At 48.8% G+C, this 21,276-nt stretch overlaps 1 protein-coding gene across 1 annotated transcript; it reads right to left on the bottom strand.

Moving 5' to 3' along the window:
- Positions 1-518: 518 nt before the first annotated feature.
- Positions 519-16,390, bottom strand: Ing5 (inhibitor of growth family member 5). Its single transcript, XM_059278361.1, has 8 exons — positions 16,305-16,390; positions 15,031-15,102; positions 13,144-13,310; positions 12,699-12,810; positions 12,456-12,549; positions 4,829-4,964; positions 4,294-4,355; positions 519-2,659 (listed from the first exon to the last, which is right to left on the bottom strand). The coding sequence occupies exons 1-8, from the start codon at positions 16,339-16,341 to the stop codon at positions 2,617-2,619; spliced, it is 723 nt and encodes a 240-aa protein (XP_059134344.1). The 5' UTR covers positions 16,342-16,390; the 3' UTR covers positions 519-2,616.
- Positions 16,391-21,276: the final 4,886 nt, after the last annotated feature.

Genomic DNA, 21,276 nt, shown 5'->3' with positions numbered 1-21,276 from the left:
AGGCTGAATCTCAGGTATTAAATCAGCTTCCAAGACAAGATCTAATTTAAACTTCTTGTCTTCCAGAAAAGATAAGAGGGCCAGACATTACAGGGGGCACCCACCCATAATCCCAACATTTCATGGCTAAGGCAAGATGATTACTAGTTCAAAGCCAATCTGGGCTACATAATTAGGCCCCGCCTCCAAATAAATAAATAAATAAATAAAATTAAAGGATTACGAGGCCTGACCCCTAGGACTGAAGAAAGAAAGAAATAAAAAAGATATAAGAGTGAAGAAAAAGGGGCTGGGGATGGAACTCAATTTGCAGGACGCTTGCCTAGCATGCAAAGCTCTGAGTTGGAGCTGGGTATAGTGCACACCTTTGGACTGTGGTGGCGCACGCCTTTAATCCCAGCACTGGAGAGGCAGAGGCAGGCAGATCTCTGTGAGTTCGAGGCCAGCCTGGTCTACAGAACTAGTTCCAGGACAGCCCAGAACTACACAGAGAAACCCCGTCTCAAAAAAAAAAAAAAGTTCTGGGTTTGGTCCCTAACACTGCAAAACCAGACCTTTTGGTGAACACCTGTAACCTTAGCATTTGGGAGGTGTAGGAAGGAAGATCAAAAGATCAGTTATCTTCAGCTACATTGTGAGTTCAAAGCTAGCCTAGGATACATAATACCCAGTCTTTAAAATAAAAAGAGAAAAGGAAAAAAATTTTCTGTAACTTATCCTCACAACCTTTAGTACAACAAAAGTCTAAGTTAAGAAATGGAAATGTCTAACCTGTGGTGGCGTTACATGCATCTCTTTAATCTGAGCACTCCGGAGGCAGAGACAGGCGAATCTCTGAGTTCAAGGCCAGCCTGGTCTACAGAACTAGTTCCAGGACAGCCAGGGTTACACAGAGAAACCCTGTCTGGAAAAATCAAAAACAAAACAAAAATAAAACAAAACAAAGAAAAAAATAATAATAAAATCAAAACCAAAAAACAACAACAAAAAGAAATGAAAATGTCTATCTAATCTGAGATTGAGAGGGGGTCCCCAAGAAGAAAACTAGCCCTTCAAGCCACAGGAACCAAATTTCCAAAGCTCTTCATAGCCTGGAGACAAGCTTGGACAGTTGCCTAGCAGCTGCTGCCACCTGCCTGGCATGGCACCTGCTGCCTAGGAAGGGTCCACATGGACCAACTTCTCAGTAGCACAAACACAAACCATTCCTGTCTCCCTCTCTGGCTGGGACAGGCTGTGCGGGACGCCCTGTCCAGTAGAACACGACCGTGCTGGTATGATGTGGGGCAGATACAGCTCCTTCTTGCCTTGTTTCCACTCCCGGGATAAAGTGGGAGGGGAAATCTCTCTATTTAGACATGACCATCTTAAAACAATGCACCTGTCGTCAGATAAAAAGCCGGCCTCTCCTTACACGGGAAACTGCATAACCCAGCTCTGTCTTGTGGGTCTTTTTCTGGAGTGAGGCCAGGGACTGGCTCTGACCTCTCAGAGCCTGAGTGAGACACTGGCAAACATGCCAGAGGAATTCTCAGTCAAAGGAAGCTCTCAGGATCCCGTCACACGTAAGGAGCCACCCCAGATGCGTCTCCACAGGCCCTGTGTATACACCCCCCACCCCCAACTATTTCCAAAGGACAGTTCAACACTGGTTTTGTGGACACTGGTTAAACGAAGAGTACACTCTAGTTCCCTACCTTCATTCCAGAACTGCTATTGGGCATACAAATTCACAAATCATGTCACATAATTGTAGTCCCCTTGAATGTAAGCTGCTGGTCTAGTGGGATGCAACATAGCAGAGTTCTAAAATTAGCTCACAGTAGACAGACTCACTTCATAGACACACAGACCCATGACCTTCATGCTATTACAATAATTTCATCTTCACAGTTAAAAAAAAAAAAAAAAGTTAGGAATTCCCAGAGAGGTGGAAGCTCAGCCTGGCTGTTTATCCACAGATGGGCGGTGCTGGTTGTGAAAACTGACAGTCCGAGGCTAATGGAAGCTTGCTCTCCAGGGAGGGCTGGAGGTTCCCACTGAAGAGGTGGTGCACGATGAAACACAGGGCGCTTCCACCAGGGAAGAGCCCCAGTCCCTTCCAGACACATCAGAGGTATGTTGGCCAGGAGTCCCTGGTCTTCGGTCAGGGTCAGAGCACAGCATGGGACAGCGCCTGACAATACTTTGCTCACAGAGCCACAGCTGTGCTTCCAGTGTGCCGCAAGACAATCCAGGAAAACATAGACCCTCAAGGCTGACCCTCTAGTCCCCAAACGGCGCAGGACACCAGGTTAAAATGTGTCCACCCTGCACCACGCAGCACTTTGCCTACAGCCCAGACTGACACTCACCACAGGCAATGTTTCCGAAATTCTCAGTGCTGGGAGGCTGGAGTGGGGAGCCTGCATGTGAAGTCACTGTGGCAAGTCCCTGCGAGACTGTTCTGTGCAAACGGTGCAGTGGCCTCTTAGTTTGGGAAACATCCAAAATCATAACTGGCCACTGAATTATTAAATATCAGTTGAAATAAGGTAGTTTTAAAATGAAAGATAATATTGCAACATGAGTGAAGAAATATATTAGCTTGCTCTGCAGTCTGGCACAGCCTCTCCGTTACTTCTTCTTCCTCTTTTCCTGTACACATCGTGGACAGAACCTGTCACGAGAAAGACACAGGGAATCAACCTTCGGCATCGTTTCTCCTGGCACACAGGACACCCAAGGATATACTTTCTACATCCCCCAGGGTAGCTGGACTCTGGTAAGACAGTGCCAGAGGACAGCTACACCAGGTGAGAGTGGCAAGTCTTTCATGAGGAAAGCTGGTGTCTGAAACGCTAACTTGTGCACATCTGAAGTGGACCAATATGTATCAGCACAGCCTGGTGATCAGGTTGATAAGGCTGGTCGTAATATGAGGTGCCCACTATGGAGGTGGCACCAAAGGCTGGCTGGCAGACTGGACATGCTGAAGATCCTACATGCAGACATGGGCCTGAGAAGCCTGTGGACACCACACTGCACTGGGCGCTGGAGCCTGTATGGGTCACACAGGTCCCAGTGCTGTGGGTCAAGCACATATCAGAGCCTCAGGCAATGTTCATGGACACTCAAGAACAGAGCAACCACTCATGACCCAAAGGGACATTCTAGTGAGGTTTCCATGTGGCAGACAGCTCTCTGACACGTTACATCTGACGTCACTTTCTCTCTGAGCGCCAACCTGTGTGTGCCACAGTGACCAGGTCAGTCAGAAGCTGTGCGTCCCTTTGAGGAAGCCCATTCTGGTAACCTACAGGAAGACACACAGTGGAACCCCACGCCCTAGTTCTTCTGTCTGGCTTTGAGCCTAGCACATCGGGCAGCTGCCAGGCTTGTACTCTCTAAGGTTGATGTAACACCACAACAGCTTGGCCAGAGCTGCCAGACCTCCCCACCTGGGAATCCTGCAAACAACGCCACGTCCAACTTGAACTGGAAGTCAGATTCCACGGTCTCACGTGAGCCTGCTTTTTTCCCTTTCCTCAGCAGAGTACACGCCATCCATCACAGCCTAGCCACACACCCACTCTCACAGTCACTGCCGGGGCAGCCACATACCCGCTCTCACAGTCACTGCCGGGGCAGCCACATACCTGCTCTCACACGCCCACTGCCGGGGCAGCCACATACCCGCTCTCACACGCCCACTGCCGGGGCAGCCACATACCCGCTCTCACACGCCCACTGCCGGGCAGCCCAGCCCACTCCCACAAGGCACAGGCACAGCCAAAGGCACCTGCCATATGGTTCTTATAACATGAGGTAAGGAGCCATGCACAGTAGGTATTACCAGAGGTAGGATGGAAACAAGAATACACAAGCCTCCTATGCTCTGTTAGATGGAGCCCCCTGGAAGGGAGCACACAGATTCTACAGCTACTTCTCGTGTTCTTCATAATTCCCATTTTCCCCTGAAGACAATAACCTGCTCTTCTGTCCTCACTTAAAATACCGTCTACCCAACATGGAGCCAGACGACAAAGGGGACACAGTTCAGGGCACGGCACTGTCCTGACACACTGGATGCACACTGGGGTGGAGGCAGGGAGCCCTTCCTCAAAGGGCGGGAGTGTGAATACTATATACACCCAGGTAAGCTGAGCAGCAGATCTCCCTCTGTAAGTGTACCACTGCCACCACCCCCCTCCCCAGCCAGGACCAACGCTGCAGAAATATGGAAACACACACCAGGACCCAGAGCACCAGACAGACAGGCTTGCCCAAGACTGCAGTCACCCCCATACTAACCACTTTCCTTTGGGCTTTGTGGTGAGATCCACGCAGGCAAAGTGAAACCACTCAATTGGGCACTGCAAAGCAAGGGGAAAGTCCACGTCACACCCGTGCATTCGGTATGTTAGACACAGAAAGGCTAACCCCACCCATCTCTACATGGTTTGTCCCACGTCACACCTGTGCATTCGGTATGTTAGACACAGAAAGGCTAACCCCACCCGTCTCTACACGGTTTGTCCCACGTCACTCGTATGTTAGACACAGAAAGGCTAACCCCACCCGTCTCTACACGGTTTGTCCCACGTCACACCTGTGCATTCGGTATGTTAGACACAGAAAGGCTAACCCCACCCGTCTCTACACGGTTTGTCCCACGTCACACCTGTGCATTCGGTATGTTAGACACAGAAAGGCTAACCCCACCCGTCTCTACACGGTTTGTCCCACATCACACCCGTGCACTCGGTATGTTAGACACAGAAAGGCTAACCCCACCCATCTCTACACAGTTTGTCCTGGGGACATGCACCCTTTAAGATCCACTCACATCTGGATTGTCACAGCCGATCATCTCTCCGTAGGACACCTGGTGGCACAGGCAGTATGTAGGCTCATTCGGATCCACAGGCATGTCCAGCACATCAGAGGGGTGCACAGACAGGATGCTGTCAGTAAACTCAGACCTGAGGGGAGAGAAAGGATCCGCTGATCAGGGCAACAGGAGGAAGGCGGGAGACGCAGGAGGGCAGATTGCAGCCTTTCCACCAATGGCCCAGGGCTCCTCTACACCGGAACCAGAGATGCCTGAGGTTCCAAGGAAAGAATCCACAATGACTCAGAACTAATGATGGATCACTCATAAACTTGCTTCTGATTTCTTGTCAACGGAACCTGGGAACAGTCCTAATACCTGTCACAGAAATACATTCTCAAGGATAACCTCAAAACCTTCCAGCCAAATCTCTCCTAAGAATTTATAGTGAGAATGATATGGTGTGCTAATTATCAGGTGAAGAAGATTCCCTTGGACTATTACCAGCCATAAACCTAGGGGCAGCAGCAGATGGCAAACAGAAATCACGCTACCCTCATACCAGCAGAGGCCCCAGAGGCAGGCAGCGGGCTGTGAGACTGCTAATAGCACTCACCAGCAACTAAATCCAACACCAGCCATTGCTGTCTACTGGGGACAAATATCCACTCCAACAAGATAAAGCTGCTGCTTTCTCTGGGCCTCCCTTCTGTGTTGGCTGCCACCTCCTGGTAGGGACAAGAACATGACCCCCCTGCCAGCAGATAGCTAACATCTGAGAAGAGTCTATCTGTGTCTCACCCAAGGCTGACCTAATGGTTGAGGCACTCACCAGTTCTGCCATAACCAATGGATATCCTCTGCTCTATGGAGGCCCACAGAGGCTATCTAGTGAGATCTTACTCAGCGTCAGAGAATCTGAGCTTGCTTTACCCAGCAGGGCTGCATAATGGGATGATTTGGCCAGGGGTGTGGTTACCAAGTATTTGGAAGGGTCTACACTTGGCTGTATAGTGTGCTTTGATCTTGCAAGGGGGAGGTCTTTTGCCTCTCCCCTTGGCATATTATAAAAAGCCCTTTTGAATAAAGCTCTGGGCAGCTAGGTATTGACCCAGGGCCCTCCTGAAGCTATCCTGGGTCTCTGTCTTTCTCCTTGTCATCTAGGTCTATCTTTCTACCTAATATTTCCTCACTCCTCTCTCCTCCACCCAGGAACCCTTCGATAGGTGGGAGCAGGTTGGAGCTGGGCTCCCACAGACTCTCACACTCCTCCCTTGAGAAGAGACAGTGTATCCTCTACAACTACCCAGAACCCTCACCCCAAACCATATACTAGCAGCCCCTCTTAGCCTCCTTTGGGTTCCAGGTATCAACCGAGTAACCTTACCCATCTGCCCACCAGGCTAGCAAGAGCCAGCCTGGTACACACTATCCTGCTCACTTCCTAATATCCAAAACCGCCTCTAGGTCTCTGAACAGCAACCTAGCAAGAATCCTACCCCTTCAGCCTCCCCCTACAAACTGCTGCCTACAAAGCCCAGCCCCACCCTTCACTGTAGAGCAGGACATTGAACTTACTCTTTACCTATATTTTTCAAATAATCATGTCAACTATAGGGCAATCTAGATAGTATAATCCCTATACCTGCTGTGATCTTTTGTTTGTGCTTTAACAAAGTTTGCCTGAAGATCAGAGGGCAGAGCTAGCCACTAGGTAACCATAGAGGCCAGGCAGTGGTAGCACACACTTTTAATCCCAGCACTTGGGAGGAAGCAGGAATATCAGGAGTTTAAGGCCACCCTGGGCTGCACAAGACTGATCTAGTGGAAAAGAAAAACAGCCAGGCAGTGGTGGCACACACCTTTAATCCCAGCACTTGGGATCTCATGCCTTTAATACCAGTACTAGGGGGGTGGAAACAGGAAATAACATGGCTGGGTGGAGAAGTCCTGGAGGTAAGAAGTATCTCTAACTGGGCGGTGGTGGCACACACCCTTCACCCCAGCAAAGGCAGGCAGATCTCTATGAGTTCAAGGCCAGCCTGGTCTACAGAGCTAATTCCAGGACAGCCAAGGCCATGCCGAGGAACCCTATCTTAAAAAATAAAAAAAAGAGTCTCTCTAGTAGCTGGCTCCTTTACTGATCTTTCAGCATTTACCCCGATATCTGGCTCCGGGACCAATTATGATTGGTGTTACAACCTGTAACACCACTATCCCTACCCACCCCTAAACTAGGAATATAGAGTGATAAATAAATATGGCCAGTTCCCAGGAGGGCTATGTCTGCAGAAGAAGCCTGGGCTCCTAGCCTCTGAATTCCTAAGTGTTTCCCCAGGCCATTACAGTTGCTGTATATACAGGTCGGTGTGTAAACTACATTCTAGTCCAGCACCTTGGAGGCTCTGGAACTGGGGCCTCTCCTTAGCAGGTAAGCCATGCTTTCACAGAAATGTCACACAAACATGTAAGTCCAAGTGCTCTACAATACTGCTTTCAAGCAATTCCCAAGAGGTTCAAGTAGGAAACTGTGCCTGGCATCTTGGCCTCCATGGTCTCTGTGTGGCCTACTGTCAATGGACACCATGCAGTCCCCTCTGAGACTATATGGAACTTTCCCATAGGAAGCTCAACCATTCAGCTCTCATAGGAAGCCACAGCCAGCCATTCAGCTCTCATGTGACCTGTAGCTCAGAATCCCCAGGTTCAGTCAGTCAGGCATGGGGACACCCATCTTTAATGCAGCACCTAGAAAGCTGAGGCAGGAGGATCCTGAATTCAAAGCCTTTACAACCTGAACTATAAAACTAGGACCTTATCTCTGAAATAGGAAACAAAACACAGGGGAGAGTAGAAGAGGTCGAGAAGAGCACCTAGTGAGCAGTACCCCACAGGCAGTCTCTGTCCCCGGGCATGTTGACTTGCTCTGGCCTTTGGCTAGGAAAGCTCCCCTCCCCAGATGTGTCCAGGGAAGCTCCCTCCAGACATGACTGCCCATGGGCTTCCCTAACAATCCAGGTAATCCGGAAGGGACTTAGCTGCTTACCCAAACTTTAGGATAAGGACTGCAGAAGAAACTGACCCCTTCAGTCCTACAGGCATGCCTTGGCATGCCAGAAAACCAGGCCCTGGGGCAGCCAAGGAGCTGAACATCGACCTTAGCTTATAGGACCTTACATGAGAAAGAGATGGGGTCTGGCAGTTTTAGAAAAGTATCTCTCCTTGATATCCATCCTCTGGTCAAGTGGCCACTGAGCCACAGGAACCTGACAGAGCACTGCTCCAAGTCCCCTATGGAAAATGATGGTTACCACCAAGCTATAACTGAAACATTTAGTCCATCTCATCTAGGTCATGAAGAAAACCCACAGGCTAGGGACAAAAACTGTGCAGAACTCCAGACAGAAACAGGCAGGCGTCTGTGTAAGCTTCAGGTCCTGAAGCCACACCAAGTGCCCATCCTGAAACAGCAAGCCCAGAATTTCAGGGCCTTGGGCTATCTCTGGATGCCCATTCCGTGGAAGTCGATCTGTGCACCAGATGTCAAGGCCTGAGCACACCCCTTCTTCCAGCAGTCTCTCCCGTCTGAACATGTGCAAATCAGGACCGTGGCTGCACTGCCATTCAGGAGCCAGAGAGGAAACGCACCAACACAGAACAGGTGCGCTACCACTGCCACTGCCCCACTGCCACCACCACCACCCACTGCCACCACCCAACCACCACTGCAGCGAGCCCAGCACGCAGGTCAGATAGCAGTGACTATCTCTTAAACATCAGATATAACATGATGGCTCCCGTCAGGGGAGAAACTGAACAGCCTGCCCATCTGTGAGTTTTTAGGAGCAGTTACAATGCCTGTCTCACACCTGAGGCCTTAGGGGGATGCTCCAGCCAGTGGGTGCTGGCTTCCCCCACATCGAGATCCCTGTACTGGGCTCCTCATGCTGAGGACACTATGTGAAACACTCAGTGAAGAAGACACCAGCAAGAACGTCTGTGCAAACCCCAAAGCACGGCCTCTGGGTTTTGGAGAAGGAAGGAGCAGACATCATGCTGCCATCCCATGAGTCAGACATGCAAAGCTCAAAAACCCTATAGGCAGCAAGACCCTGGAGTGATAGAGCTGGGTGATTTGTAGCAGGAGAGGTGCTGTCCATCTGCTAGATTTGGCAGGAAGGGTGGCCTAGCTATCAACATAACACTTTAGGACTTACATGTGGTAGCCACGTACACCCAGGCTATGTGCTGAATATGAGAACAAAATGAGCCATATGTCAACAGGCAGAGTGACAAGTCCCTCAGCTCTAGAGTCTGTGAGACCAGGGTTTGTTTCCACAGCCAGTCTCTCCTCAAGCCAGAAGCAGTGGGCAGTATAAAGCTGACTTACAGAACAGATACAGTCTTTCAAGATGTTATGGTTGACAGAAAAGAACTTTAAATAGCTATCATAAGTAAGTTAATACTCAGCACTTGGGAGGCTAGAATTCAGGGTACATTGCTGGTGGGGTTTTTTTTTTTTTTTTTTTTTTTTTTTTTTTGAGACAGGGTTTCTCTGTGTCGCTTTGGAGCTATCCTGGAACTCGCACTGTAGACCAGGCTGGCCTCGAACTCACAGAGATCTACCTGTCTCTGGCTCCCAAGTGCTGGGATTAAAAGCATGTGCCATCACTGCCTGGCTGGTCCACTGCTTTTTGGCCAAAGAGTAAGACCTTATCTCATTAAAAAAAAAAAAAAAAAAAAAGTTAAAAGAATTATGAGATTATGAGTAAATGGATAGAAATATGGATCATTTTCCAAAAAAGGAGTCAAATTTGTATTTTTGGGGGGGGGGTTCAAGACAGGGTTTCTCTGTATAGCTTTGCACCTTTCCTAGATCTCGCTCTGTAGACCAGGCTGGCCTCAAACTCACAAAGATCCGCATGCCTCTGCCTCCCGAGTGCTGGGATTAAAGGTGTACGCCACCACTGCCCGGCTTCAAATTTGTATTTTTTAAAAGGGAATCAATTCAAATGGGTGCTCCAGAACTGACAACTACCATCTGTGATATCGACACAAGTTGCTAATCTACAGTCCGATCCTCTCCCACAGTGAGCAGACAGACACCTGTAACCATAGCTGCACAGACAGCATGGCCCACTGGTGGAAGTCAGATCCACACAGATTCAGCCTCACTGCACATGAGACAATCCCTAAGACCACAACGGAATTCTACTTAGCAGCACTGTTTAGACCGCAGCTTCTTAAACTGTGGGTCACGAACCCTAAACTACTGAATGGGGGGTGGGGGTGTCTCAGAAAATCTGACAACAGTATAAGGTTTCAGAATATTCAATAACCGAACCCTAGTCATCAAAATGTCAATCAACTCTTCTTGTATAATATTAGCGGGACCAGCCTTAATATTATACATCCCAGGGGCTCAAGAGAGAGAACTACTAACAGCGAGGACTATTTTCGGGAAATAGAATCTCAGCACACCAAGCTCTATAGTCCACTTGCTTTAATTCCTCTGGCATAACATCCTTTATACCCAGCTTCAGTTCTGTCCTCATGCCTAGCTCCTTTCTTGGCTGATTTCTCTCTATATTTATCTACTGCTCCCTCTAAGTTCTATCTTAATTCTCTTGTCTTAACTCTGCCTCATCTAGGTCCTTTTCATCTTGTTCTTACCCAGCTAGGACTTCCCCATCTGACTCTTCCTCATCTTCCATCTCATTCCTCTAGTTCTCTCTTCTAGCCCTTCAATCTAGTTCTTCCCCATCTCAGTTTGTTCCTCTCAATTTCTTACCCATCTAGTTCTTCCATTCTCTTTTCTCTTCTCCATCCTGTTCTCCCCTTCTACAGAAAATACCTACCTTTTCTTCCCCTGGGCACGTGGTTCCCTGCCTCCTCAGGAATGTTGTTTTATCTCTCAAACTGATAGGCAAAAACCTCTTTTGTTCTCAAAGTGCTCTGGAGAACCACTAGGCCTCCTCAAGGCCAGGGGATGGTCTGAGCTTCATTAGCACAGGAAACAAAGCTAGGCTTCGCCCACCAGCTTGTCTCCTAAGCTCAGCAGGGCAGTTAGTAACTTAGTAGGTTCAGCAGGTCTGGGGAGCTGAACTGTTTACCAATTGGTCTGGGCACGCACGGATTTTATAGCAGAAGACAGCTGAAATATTAAAGGCTGGGTAACACCAAATATTCAAATAAATGGCTTTGCCTTTTGAGAGACCCTTGGCCGGTCAAAATTCAGCTTAATACACAGCTGAATCTCTACGATATATTCCTGCAGCCCGCAAGAAACTCTGAGAAGCAATGAGGATGTTCTATATCCTCATTGTACCAAATATCAAGCAAAGACAATTCTTTATGTAGAAACAAAAACATTAATATATATTATATATGTATATATTTTATGTATGTCAAAGAACTGTTTTAAAATAAATTTCTGTATGATGTATTATCAGCTCTCTTATATACCAATTTTTTCTGTGTGTTTTATATTTCTGTGTGTCACAAGTAGACAAGTTCAAGAAGCCCCAGTCCAGAGTCTACGAGCAAGAAGTTCAGGAATGCCACAGACTCATGTGAAATCACGCTCTCATGGCTGTGCAAATTAGCGAGGCACTGTAGTCATCCAAACTGTCTGTGCAAACCCAGAAGGCCGGCCTCTGGGTTTCGGGGAAGGAAGGGGCTGAGACATCCTGCTGCCACCCCACGAGCCAAAATTAGCAAGCCCCTGTAGTCAAAAAGTTAAAGGACAACGACCAAAGAAAAAGAGGTAAAGATGGGCTGGGACCTACTTCAGTTGGCAGAGTACCTTCCTAGAATGCACAGAGCCTTGGGGCTGATCCCATTGGTGGCATAAACCAGCCATGACAGCACTCGCCTGCACTCCAGTGCTTAGGAGGGCTGAGGAAGGAAGGTCATTAGTTCAAGGGCAGCCTGGGCCATATAGTGAGCCTTATTCCAAAACACCAAAAAAAATAAAATAAAATAAAAGCCATGACCACACTGGGAGGACTGGGGTATAGCTTAGTGATAGCTCAAGTGTCCATGCACCAAGAGGTTCAATGATCCGAGCTTCCTGCCTCCCCCCTTTTGTCAAGGAGAACCAGCTTCCCCAGCCTTCCCCAGCACTCAGGGTCACCTGACTTCACCGTTTTCCCTTTAGTCCAAACACCCCTTCAGTGAAACAGCACAATGCCTCTGCGGGAAGAAACAGTGGGAGACTATCTTGAAGGATTTCAAGATAAATGACGTGTGTAAATGCAGTCACATAGTTTAACGGCAAGTATGTATGAAACACACAGCAGTGTATAAAACCATCAACAGTAAGTTCAGTTACTGAAAAAGTGGCTTCAGCACAGCACTGTCAGTAAGTATGCAGCGTTCTCCTGACACCAAGGGTAGTACACACATGACTTCGGAGGAGGGGTCTGGCCTCCTGCACATAGGCGCTCGGACTCTGCAGCCCCCCTGGTCACTCTGACAGCCCAGGATATGAAGAGACTGTCCAAGGACCATTGTGTGCCTGGACTGGCTCAGCATGTGTGAAGTACCGGGGTACTGGTACTGAGGGATTCCCCCAGGCACATCCTCCCTGTTGCTCGAAAGATGGTGTTCCATTGGGAAAAGGGGGCAGAAAACCTCTTACCCGCTTTTATGCTTCTTTTTCTTTGGAGTGTCCTCTTCTGATGTCCTCCTGCCTCGGCCCCGAGAGCTTCTCTTTTCTTTCTGACTCCGACCTTCTGAAGGACAAAGACCCCCATTATTATCACAGCACAGACCAAAGTGGAGCAAGAGTCACCCAGATTCATTTACCATCATGTGCCTAACACATTTAGATCAAAGCCTTTAAAACTGCAATCATTAATAGACAGAACATCGGTCAACTTGCTTTTCAAGCTTCGTGATCCAGTGCTTTCAAAGTCACTTCCGTCCATTCTGTCCTTCAGGTCAGCCTCAAAGCGCGCCAGGTCAGCATCAAGCCTTCGGATGTGTTTATCCACCTGTAAAAGGACACTTGAAAATGTGACTTCATAGAAAAACAAAGGCTGGATGCAGCTCAGTGGCTCAGCATTTGCCTGGAATGCACAAGGCCCTGGATTAGATCTCCCCAGCACCCCAAGAAAACACAAACAAAAAATGATTTCACCAACAAGCAAGAAAAACAGGACCCCAAAAAAACAAAATCGTAGGAGCAGGCCCAGATGAAGACCATCAATGTGTCTTCTCTCTGGGTGCTCCAAACCCCCACCCTGGATACACGTTTCCATACACCTTTTTCCTTCTGTGGCATGGAAGGCAGGGGCGGGAGCCTGCACGCTGAGCCCTTCGCTCACCATCTCGTAGGTCTGCATGGCCAGCTGCACCTTGTCATCACTGTACTCCTTGCACTTGCTGTAGGCGCTCTGGATCTTCTGCAGGTGCGCCACACGCTGCTCTGAAGACAGAGTCTTCACCGTGGAAATGTATTCTGCAGCCAGGATGTCGATCTCTGCTTTCTTATCTAACGGGACAGAGCAGAAGTGGAAGCAGGAGGTAGAGTGCCGTGCATCCAGGATGCTGGCAGGAGCTTCGCTGGCCATGTCAGCGTGCACTTTCTAGTACGGCAACTTACCCAGGACAGACCCAGCACAAGTACTGTCCAGCAAGAAGTCAAACTGCCCTCTGACTCTCCTAAACAGTAAACTTTGTGGTCATCTTGCCTAGCTCCTGGTGTACAACTTTGTCACATACCCAGAGGAGAAGCACACAGGTACCAGAATACACATAGGAAAACACACACAGCAGCCAAAAGCAAGACACAATGTAAACATCCAACCCACAGAATGGCTAGTAAGCAAGGTCTATGCTCCATCCGTACATACCACCTAGAGCGTAGGGAATAACTAGTGACTCACAACCCTATGGTTGAATCCAATGATGCTGACAGTGAACAACAGAGCAAAACATGTAGAAACACCCTGCATGCTTCCATTAACACCGACGGCAGAGACACACACACAACTCTGCTCTAACCGAGAAGTGGGACTTCAGGTGACAGCCGTTAGCATGCAGTTCAGAACAAACGATTTCACACACAAAATCAATAGCAATGGCATATAAAATCGCCTTCCACACACAAATCTTTTGTTTAAGACCTGAGTTGCACCTCCACCCAAGATAGTTCATTATAGGTGTAAACACTCCAAAACTGAAAAACATAAAAATCCAAAATGCTGCTGGCCGAAAGCACTTTGAATAAGGAATACTCAACTTATAAACAGTGCAGACAGGAAAATTTCTAAAGGAGAAAAGCAACAGATATTCTAACTGAAAAGGACAATAGTTGAAAAGCTATGGCAAGAATCCGTGTAGGGAGCCAGGAAATAAGCTAGGGAAATGGCTACCTATTAGTGGGTAAATCCCCCACAACCCACTTAAAAGCCAAGTGTGGTAGCATGTGCATCTGTAATTCCAGCGCACTTACTGGGAGATGGGCGCCAGAGACTGGAAAATTCCAACTAGCCTGGTACATGCAGCAGTGAACAAGAAAAGAGACCTTGTCTCAAAGGAGGTGGAAGGTGAGGTCTGAACCCCAAGGCTGTCCTGTCCTCTGACCCCTACACATACGCCATGGTAAGTGTATATCCCCACACATGTATACACACATATCACATACGTACACACACAGAGTAAAAAAGAATAAGAAACTACAGCTGAGTTCAAAGTACCAGCACTCTCCCCTACCCCTACACTCCCCTAGGCCACAGAACAAGATGCTGTCTCAAAATTAATAAACAAATAAGTATCTGAGATGGGCGTGGTGGTACACACCTTTAATCCCAGCATTCAGGAGGCAGAGGAGATGGATCTCTATGAGTCTGGGATTGGCTGGTCTACACAGCCAGTTACAGTCCAGCCAAGGCTATAGAGCAAGACCTTATCTCAACAAACAAACAAATGCGGGTGACGGTGGCACCCATCTTTAATCCCAGCACTTGGGAAGCAGAGGCAGGCAGCTCTGTGAGTTTAAGCCCAGTCTGGTCTACAGAGTGAGTTCCAGGACGGTCAGGGCTACACAGAGAAACCCTGTCTCAAAAAAACAAAGTACCAGCACTCCCTCCAAGACACTGTACGATGCAAACCCTGTGCTATACAAGGTCCCTTCAGACTCTCTGATACCCCACGTCCTTTAACACTCTCTCTCTGACCAATGGTCAAAACCCAGCTCAGGCTATACCCACCTTCTGTTCTCTGGTCAAGCTCTCGCATCAGCTGGAAGTTCCTTTGAAGTTCACAGGGAAGGTTCTCAATGCCTGAAAGAAACATGAAAGTATGTACTTCTCGGTAGACAAAAATCTGCCTCCAGGGAAGGAGAGAGGGCTCGGCTGTTAGGAGTACTTGGGAGGCAGAGGCAGGGAATCTCTGTGAGTTCGAGGCCAGCCTGGTCTACAGAGCGAGATCCAGGACAGGCACCAAAAACTACTCAGGGAAATCCTGTCTTGAAAAAACGAAAACAAAACAAACAAACAAAATTGCTGCTTTGTTACATAGTCTCTACAGAAATATGTCTAAAGATCCAGCAAAACTAAAAGAACAAAATAAAAAATAGCCCGGCGGTGGTGGCCTTTAATCCCAGCACTCGGGAGGCAGAGGCAGGCGGATCTCTGTGAGTTCGAGGCCAGCCTGGACTACCAAGTGAGTTCCAGGAAAGGCGCAAAGCTACACAGAGAAACCCTGTCTCCAAAAAAAGAGTAGAAAATAGGGCTGAAGAAATGGCTCAGAGGTTAAGAGCACTGGCTGATCTTCCAGAGGTCCTGCGTTCAATTCCCAGCAACCACATGGTGGCTCACAACCATCAATAATAGGAATCTGGCACCTTCTTCTAGTGTACAGGTATACATGTAGAGCATTCGCACATAAAGTATAAATAAATAATTAAAAAAAAAAAAAAAGAGTGAAAAGCAATCCCCCTCTTCATTCCCACCGGGAGTCAATCTCAACTTCTACAAATAAACGGAGGAAGACATGCCTGGGACGTCAAAGATCAATCCGTTATTCAGGTCATCCTCCCTTGGCGGACTGGCTTGTGGCAGCATGAGTTCCCGCGAAAAGAGCGCACCCCACTAGCCTAGAGCTCCCTACTACGATTCCAAACGCAAACACAAGCAGCAGGTTAGGAAGGGGCGGACCTCCCCCAAGCAGGACTGAACTGGAGGGGAGGGGACCGGGGCGTGGTCAGCGTCGGGGGTGTGGCCGAAGCGGAGAGGGCGGGCTGAGCCGCCGGCCCCGCCCCTCCGTGACGCACCTGGAATTGGCGCGGCGGAGGCGGCGGGACCCCGCGCCGCGCCCCACGCCCTCCATCCACGGCCCCGCCCCAGGCCGGCCGTGAGCCCCCACTATCCCCAAGACCAGTCCCCGTCCGCGACCGCACCCCGGGGCCCCGCACGGGTCGCGGCGGGCCAGGGGCGGCGGCGGCGCAGACCCGCGAGGGCGGCGGCTCGGCCAGGGTGCTTACTGTCCAGATAGTGCTCCAAGTACATGGCAGTCGCCATCTTCGCTGCGGCCACGCTCGGGGTCTGCGCGAGCGGGCGGTGCCGCGGACTCGGGGCGGGGCGGCGCCGCGCGCTCACTATTCATGAGCCGCGCGCGCCGATTGGCCGGCGGAGGGGCGGGGCACGTCGGGGCCCACCCCCATGCTTCCGGCCCGCTGCGGGTCGCCAGGCGGCGCTGTGGGGCTTTCCCTGAGGGACGCCGGGTGGGCGATGGAGTCCGATCGTGGTTTGCAAGGCGGAAGCTGCTTCTGCTGCTCCCGCCGAGTTGCAAGCCTTCGGCGGTGCCCTGTCGGGAGCGCTGGACTGGGGGACCCCGCTGCACGTGCGCTGGCTCCCCGCTTCACCTTCCAGCCCGCGCCTGCCTCTCGGCCACTGTGCCGGCCTTGTTCAGACCTGGGGGCTGGCCGAGCCCAGAGCCGGCACGAGCTGCCTGTGGTTTCTGGAAGCTGGCAGTGTGGTCGTCCAGGAAGGAGACCTCTTCCTCCTCACCCCCCAACACGCACGCACACGCGCGCGCACACACACACACACACACACACACACACACACACACACAGGCCTTGGTTAACACTGATCCTCTTTGTAGCTATCTAGTCTCTCGAAGGGGCGTGCCCACACCGGACCTGCGTGTCTTGACCCGCACTTGATGAAGCCATGCACATCTAGATGCCTGCAAAAAAAAAAAAAAAAAACCTGGAAAAGCTGGGCGTGGTGGCACGTGCCTTTAAACCCAACACTCAGAGGGAGAAGCAAGTATCTCCATGAGTTCAAGGCCTGCCCTATGTAGCCAGTTTCATGCCCACCCAGACTAGGGAGACATCCTCAAAAAAAAGGTGGGGGGAAGTTAGCGGGTTAGTGGTGGCTCCTGCCTTAATCCTAGCACAGCAGAGGCGGGCAGATTTCTGAGTTTGAAGCTAATCTGGTCTACAGGGTGAGTTCCAGCGTGAAGGGGCCCAAAAATAGCTTGACCACACAGCAGCCATGACAGGTTTAGGGGCCTAGACACAGCTTCTGGGACAGGCTTACTGGCAGGCAACACCCAGATCCAGGAAAAGCCTTAAGCTAACACCACCCAGGGATCTACCCAGGGGTGAGGAAGTACCTGACATCCCAAACATTCCAACCATTAGATAAGGTGGCCAGATGTCCTTGAGTCTAGCACACACCTAGTTTTGTTTTACAGATACCCCTAAACAACTGTCAGCCAATCAGGGTCCCGGACCCTGGAAATCCCCTCAGCCCAACCTCTGCTATCATAAAAACTCTGCCCCACCTGAGCTCAGGGTTCTCTGTTTTCACCGCTATGTGGGACAGACAGAGGGACCAAGCTCTGGAACTTGAAATAAAGGCTCTTTGCTTTTACATGCGGGATTCGGTCTCCCTGGTGGTCTTTGGGGGGGGGGGGGTCCTTGCGATCTGGGCATAACACCAGGACAACCACAGCTACACAGAGAAACCCTGACTCTAAAAACAAACAAAAGTGTAGTTGTGCTACTTAAATATGTCAGATGGTGGATGTGCGGGACCCAGGGTGGCTTGACCACACAGCCGCCATGACAGGCCTGGAGATGCAGACACAGCTTCTGTGACAGGCTTGCTGGCAGGCAACTCCAGGATCCAGGAAAGACCATGAGCTGACCCCACCCAGGGAGGGCCTGCATCTAAGGGGGAATAACTGACATTCCAAACATTCCTAGCACAGCACCCACCTACACCCTCAAGTGTTAGCCAATCCTGAGCCTGAAATAAAGGGTCTTTGCTTTTACTTTTGGGGTTCAGCCTCCATAGTGGTCTTTCGGGGGTCCTGGAGATCAGGGCACAACAGTGGGATTGAATTGTGTTTCCTCTGTGTCTGAACCTTATTCAGTGTTATCATGGACACGCAGCCCAGTTACCACAGATCTCTCTGCTACACTGAACCTACTAAGATTAGGAAAATATCTCCAGCAAAGTTTCATGGGCAAAATTGTTTTTTTAATGCCGAATGTCGTTTATTGAAGGAGGGGAGAAGTCTTAAATACAGGCTTACAGCACAATGGGAGAACCCCAGAGGGCAGGTTTGCTACGATGTTTTACAATCTTGCATCTAAGCTGTTAACACCCATTATGCAGGATACACATATAAGGAACTTCCCTTAAGCATTCAGGAGGGTGGAACCTGGCAGGGAATTAGCATAGGGAGGATATCAAGGTCAAGGTCAGCAAGCAAGGCAACAGTTACCCAAAACGGGGGCCAGGACCCTACAGGTCCCCCTTTTACTAAAAAATGAGCTTCTGACTTAGGCTGCGTGGGACGTCAGCAGGTCACCTTACCATGGGCAAAATTTTAGGTGCCATGTGCCAATCCTGCTTCTACTCTGTCACTTCACACAGGCCAGAAGTAAGGGGTTCCGGTCCTAAAAGCTCCAGGACCAAGAAACAGCTTGGGCTACAGAAACAGTGCCAGAACAACCCCTCACATCTTCCACCCCTGAGATGATTGGTTGTATCATTTTTAGATTTTTTTTTTTTAACGTGTATGAGGGTTTTTCATACTCGCATAAATGTGCATCACATACCAGCCTGGTGCCCAGGAAAGCCTGAAAAGGGCATCAGATTCCCTGAAACTAGAGTTGTGAGCCACCATGTGGGTACTAAGAACTGAACCAAGAGCAGCAAATGCTTTTAAACTCTGAGCCATCTCTTCAGCCCCCCAAAAGCAGGTTTTTTGGGTTTTGGTTTGGCTTGGTTTGGTTTGGTTTGATCTTTCGAGACAAAGTTTCTCTGTGTAGTTTTGGTGGCTCTCCTGGATCTCACTCTGTACACCAGGCTGGCCTCAAACTCACAGAGATCCTCCTGGCTCTGCCTCCCGAGTGCTAGGCTCAAAAGTGTGTGTCACCACCGCCTGGCAGGGGTTTTTATTATTATTATTTTCTTCATTTGGGTTTTCTGAGACAGGGTCTCCCTATTATGTAGCTCTGGCTATCCTCAAGCTTGCTAAGTAGACTAAACTGATCTTGAACTCAGAGATTAGTTGCCTCTGCCTCCCCAGTGCTGGAACTAAGGGCATGTGCCACCACATTGCCTGGCCCACAGTCCTCATTACTTAAAATGCAGTTTTTGGGGACATGTAGCCCAGGTTGCCCTCAATCTGCATATGTGACTGAAGATGACCTTGAGCTGATCCCCCCCAGCCTCCACCTTCCAAGTACTAATATTACAGGGGTGTGCCACCATGCCCAGTTTACTTGGTGTCTGGGCTCGAACATTGGTAAGCATTCTACCAAGTGATTATATTCCCAACCTTAGAAGCATTTATTCTATAAAAAATTCAAACTATACAGAAATTTATTTTGTTGTTTTTTTTATTTTTATTTTTTTTTATTATCAGCTTGATACAGTACAAATTCTTATCCTAATAGTGAAATGTTTCATTGAGGCTTGCCCAGTGATTGGGCAAAACCAAAACTTATTATAAGCCACATTCATCCTAGGTTCCCCCCTGCTAGGTAGTCTCCTTGGTTCTGTGGGTTGCAGTCTGATTGTTCTTTGCTTTATATCTAGTATCCACTTATGAGTGAGTACATACCATGTTTGTCCTTCTGGGTTTGGGTTACCTCACTCAGGATGATATTTTCTAGTTCCATCCATTTGCCTGCAAATTTCATGATGTCATTGTTTTTCTCTGCTGAGTAGTACTCCATTGTGTATATGTACCACATTTTCTTAATCCACTCTTCAGTTGATGGGCATCTAGGTTGTTTCCAGGTTCTGGCTATTACGAATAATGCTGCTATGAACATAGTTGAGCATGTATCTTTGTGGTATGATTGAGCATTCCTTGGGTATATGTCCAAGAGTGGTATGGCTGGGTCTTGAGGTAGATTGATTCCCAATTCTGAGAAACCACCATACTGATTTCCACAGTGGTTGTACAAGTTTGCACTCCCACCAGCAGTGGAGGAGTGTTCCCTTTGCTCTGCATCCTCTCCAACATAGACTGATAGACTGTCATCAGTGTTTTTGATCATAGCCATTCTGACAAGTATAAGATGGTATCTCAGATTCCTTTTTTTTTTTTTTTTTGGTTTTTCGAGACAGGGTTTCTCTGTGTAGCTTTGCGCCTTTCCTGGAACTCGCTTTGGAGACCAGGCTGGCCTCGAACTCACAAAGATCCGCCTGCCTCTGCCTCCCGAGTGCTGGGATTAAAGGCGTGCGCCACCACCGCTCGGCTCAGATTCCTTTTGATTTGCATGTCTCTGATGACTAAGACCTTGAATTTCGGGCTGGCAAGATGGCTCAGAGGTTAAGAGCACTGGCTGCTCTTCCAAAGGACCTGAGTTCAATTCCCAGCACCCACATGGTGGCTCACAACCATCTGTAATGAGATCTGGCGCCCTCTTCTGGCCTGCAGGCATACATGTAAACAGGACACTGTATACATAATAAATAAATAAGTAAACCTTTAAAAAAAAAAAAAGACCTTGAATTTCTGATCCTGCCTCTACCTCCCAAGTGCCTGGGATATGAGCATTTCCTTAAATGTCTTTCAGCTATTTGAGATTCTTCTTTTGAGAAATCTCTGTTTAGCTCTTTAGCCCATTTTTTAATTGGATTGTTCAAATGTTAGAAGCATTTATTCTATAAAAAAATTCAAACTATACAGAAATTTAAAATGTTTCCCACTCTCTCCAAATACTAAACCAATGGTCTTCACTTTGAAGAAGGTGCTGTTCCTGGACACATTTAATGCCTAATGAGAGAATAAACAGGACATCACCGTACCCGCTTTTTTGTTTAAATGTCTCTGTTCTGGAGCTCATTTTAAACACTAGTAACCCTTTTTAAAGTAGTCTTGGGTGTCCTGAAAAATTGAGCATATATTCCTCAGAGGGCTCTCTAACCATTTCCTCAGTTGTAGACATTTTTGCATTCCTATGGTAACTTTGTTATAGT

This window comes from Peromyscus eremicus, chromosome 13 (genome assembly GCF_949786415.1).
Source record: "Peromyscus eremicus chromosome 13, PerEre_H2_v1, whole genome shotgun sequence".
In the NCBI taxonomy this organism is placed as follows: Eukaryota; Metazoa; Chordata; class Mammalia; order Rodentia; family Cricetidae; genus Peromyscus; species Peromyscus eremicus.
This window is presented reverse-complemented; position numbering and strand designations above follow the sequence as displayed.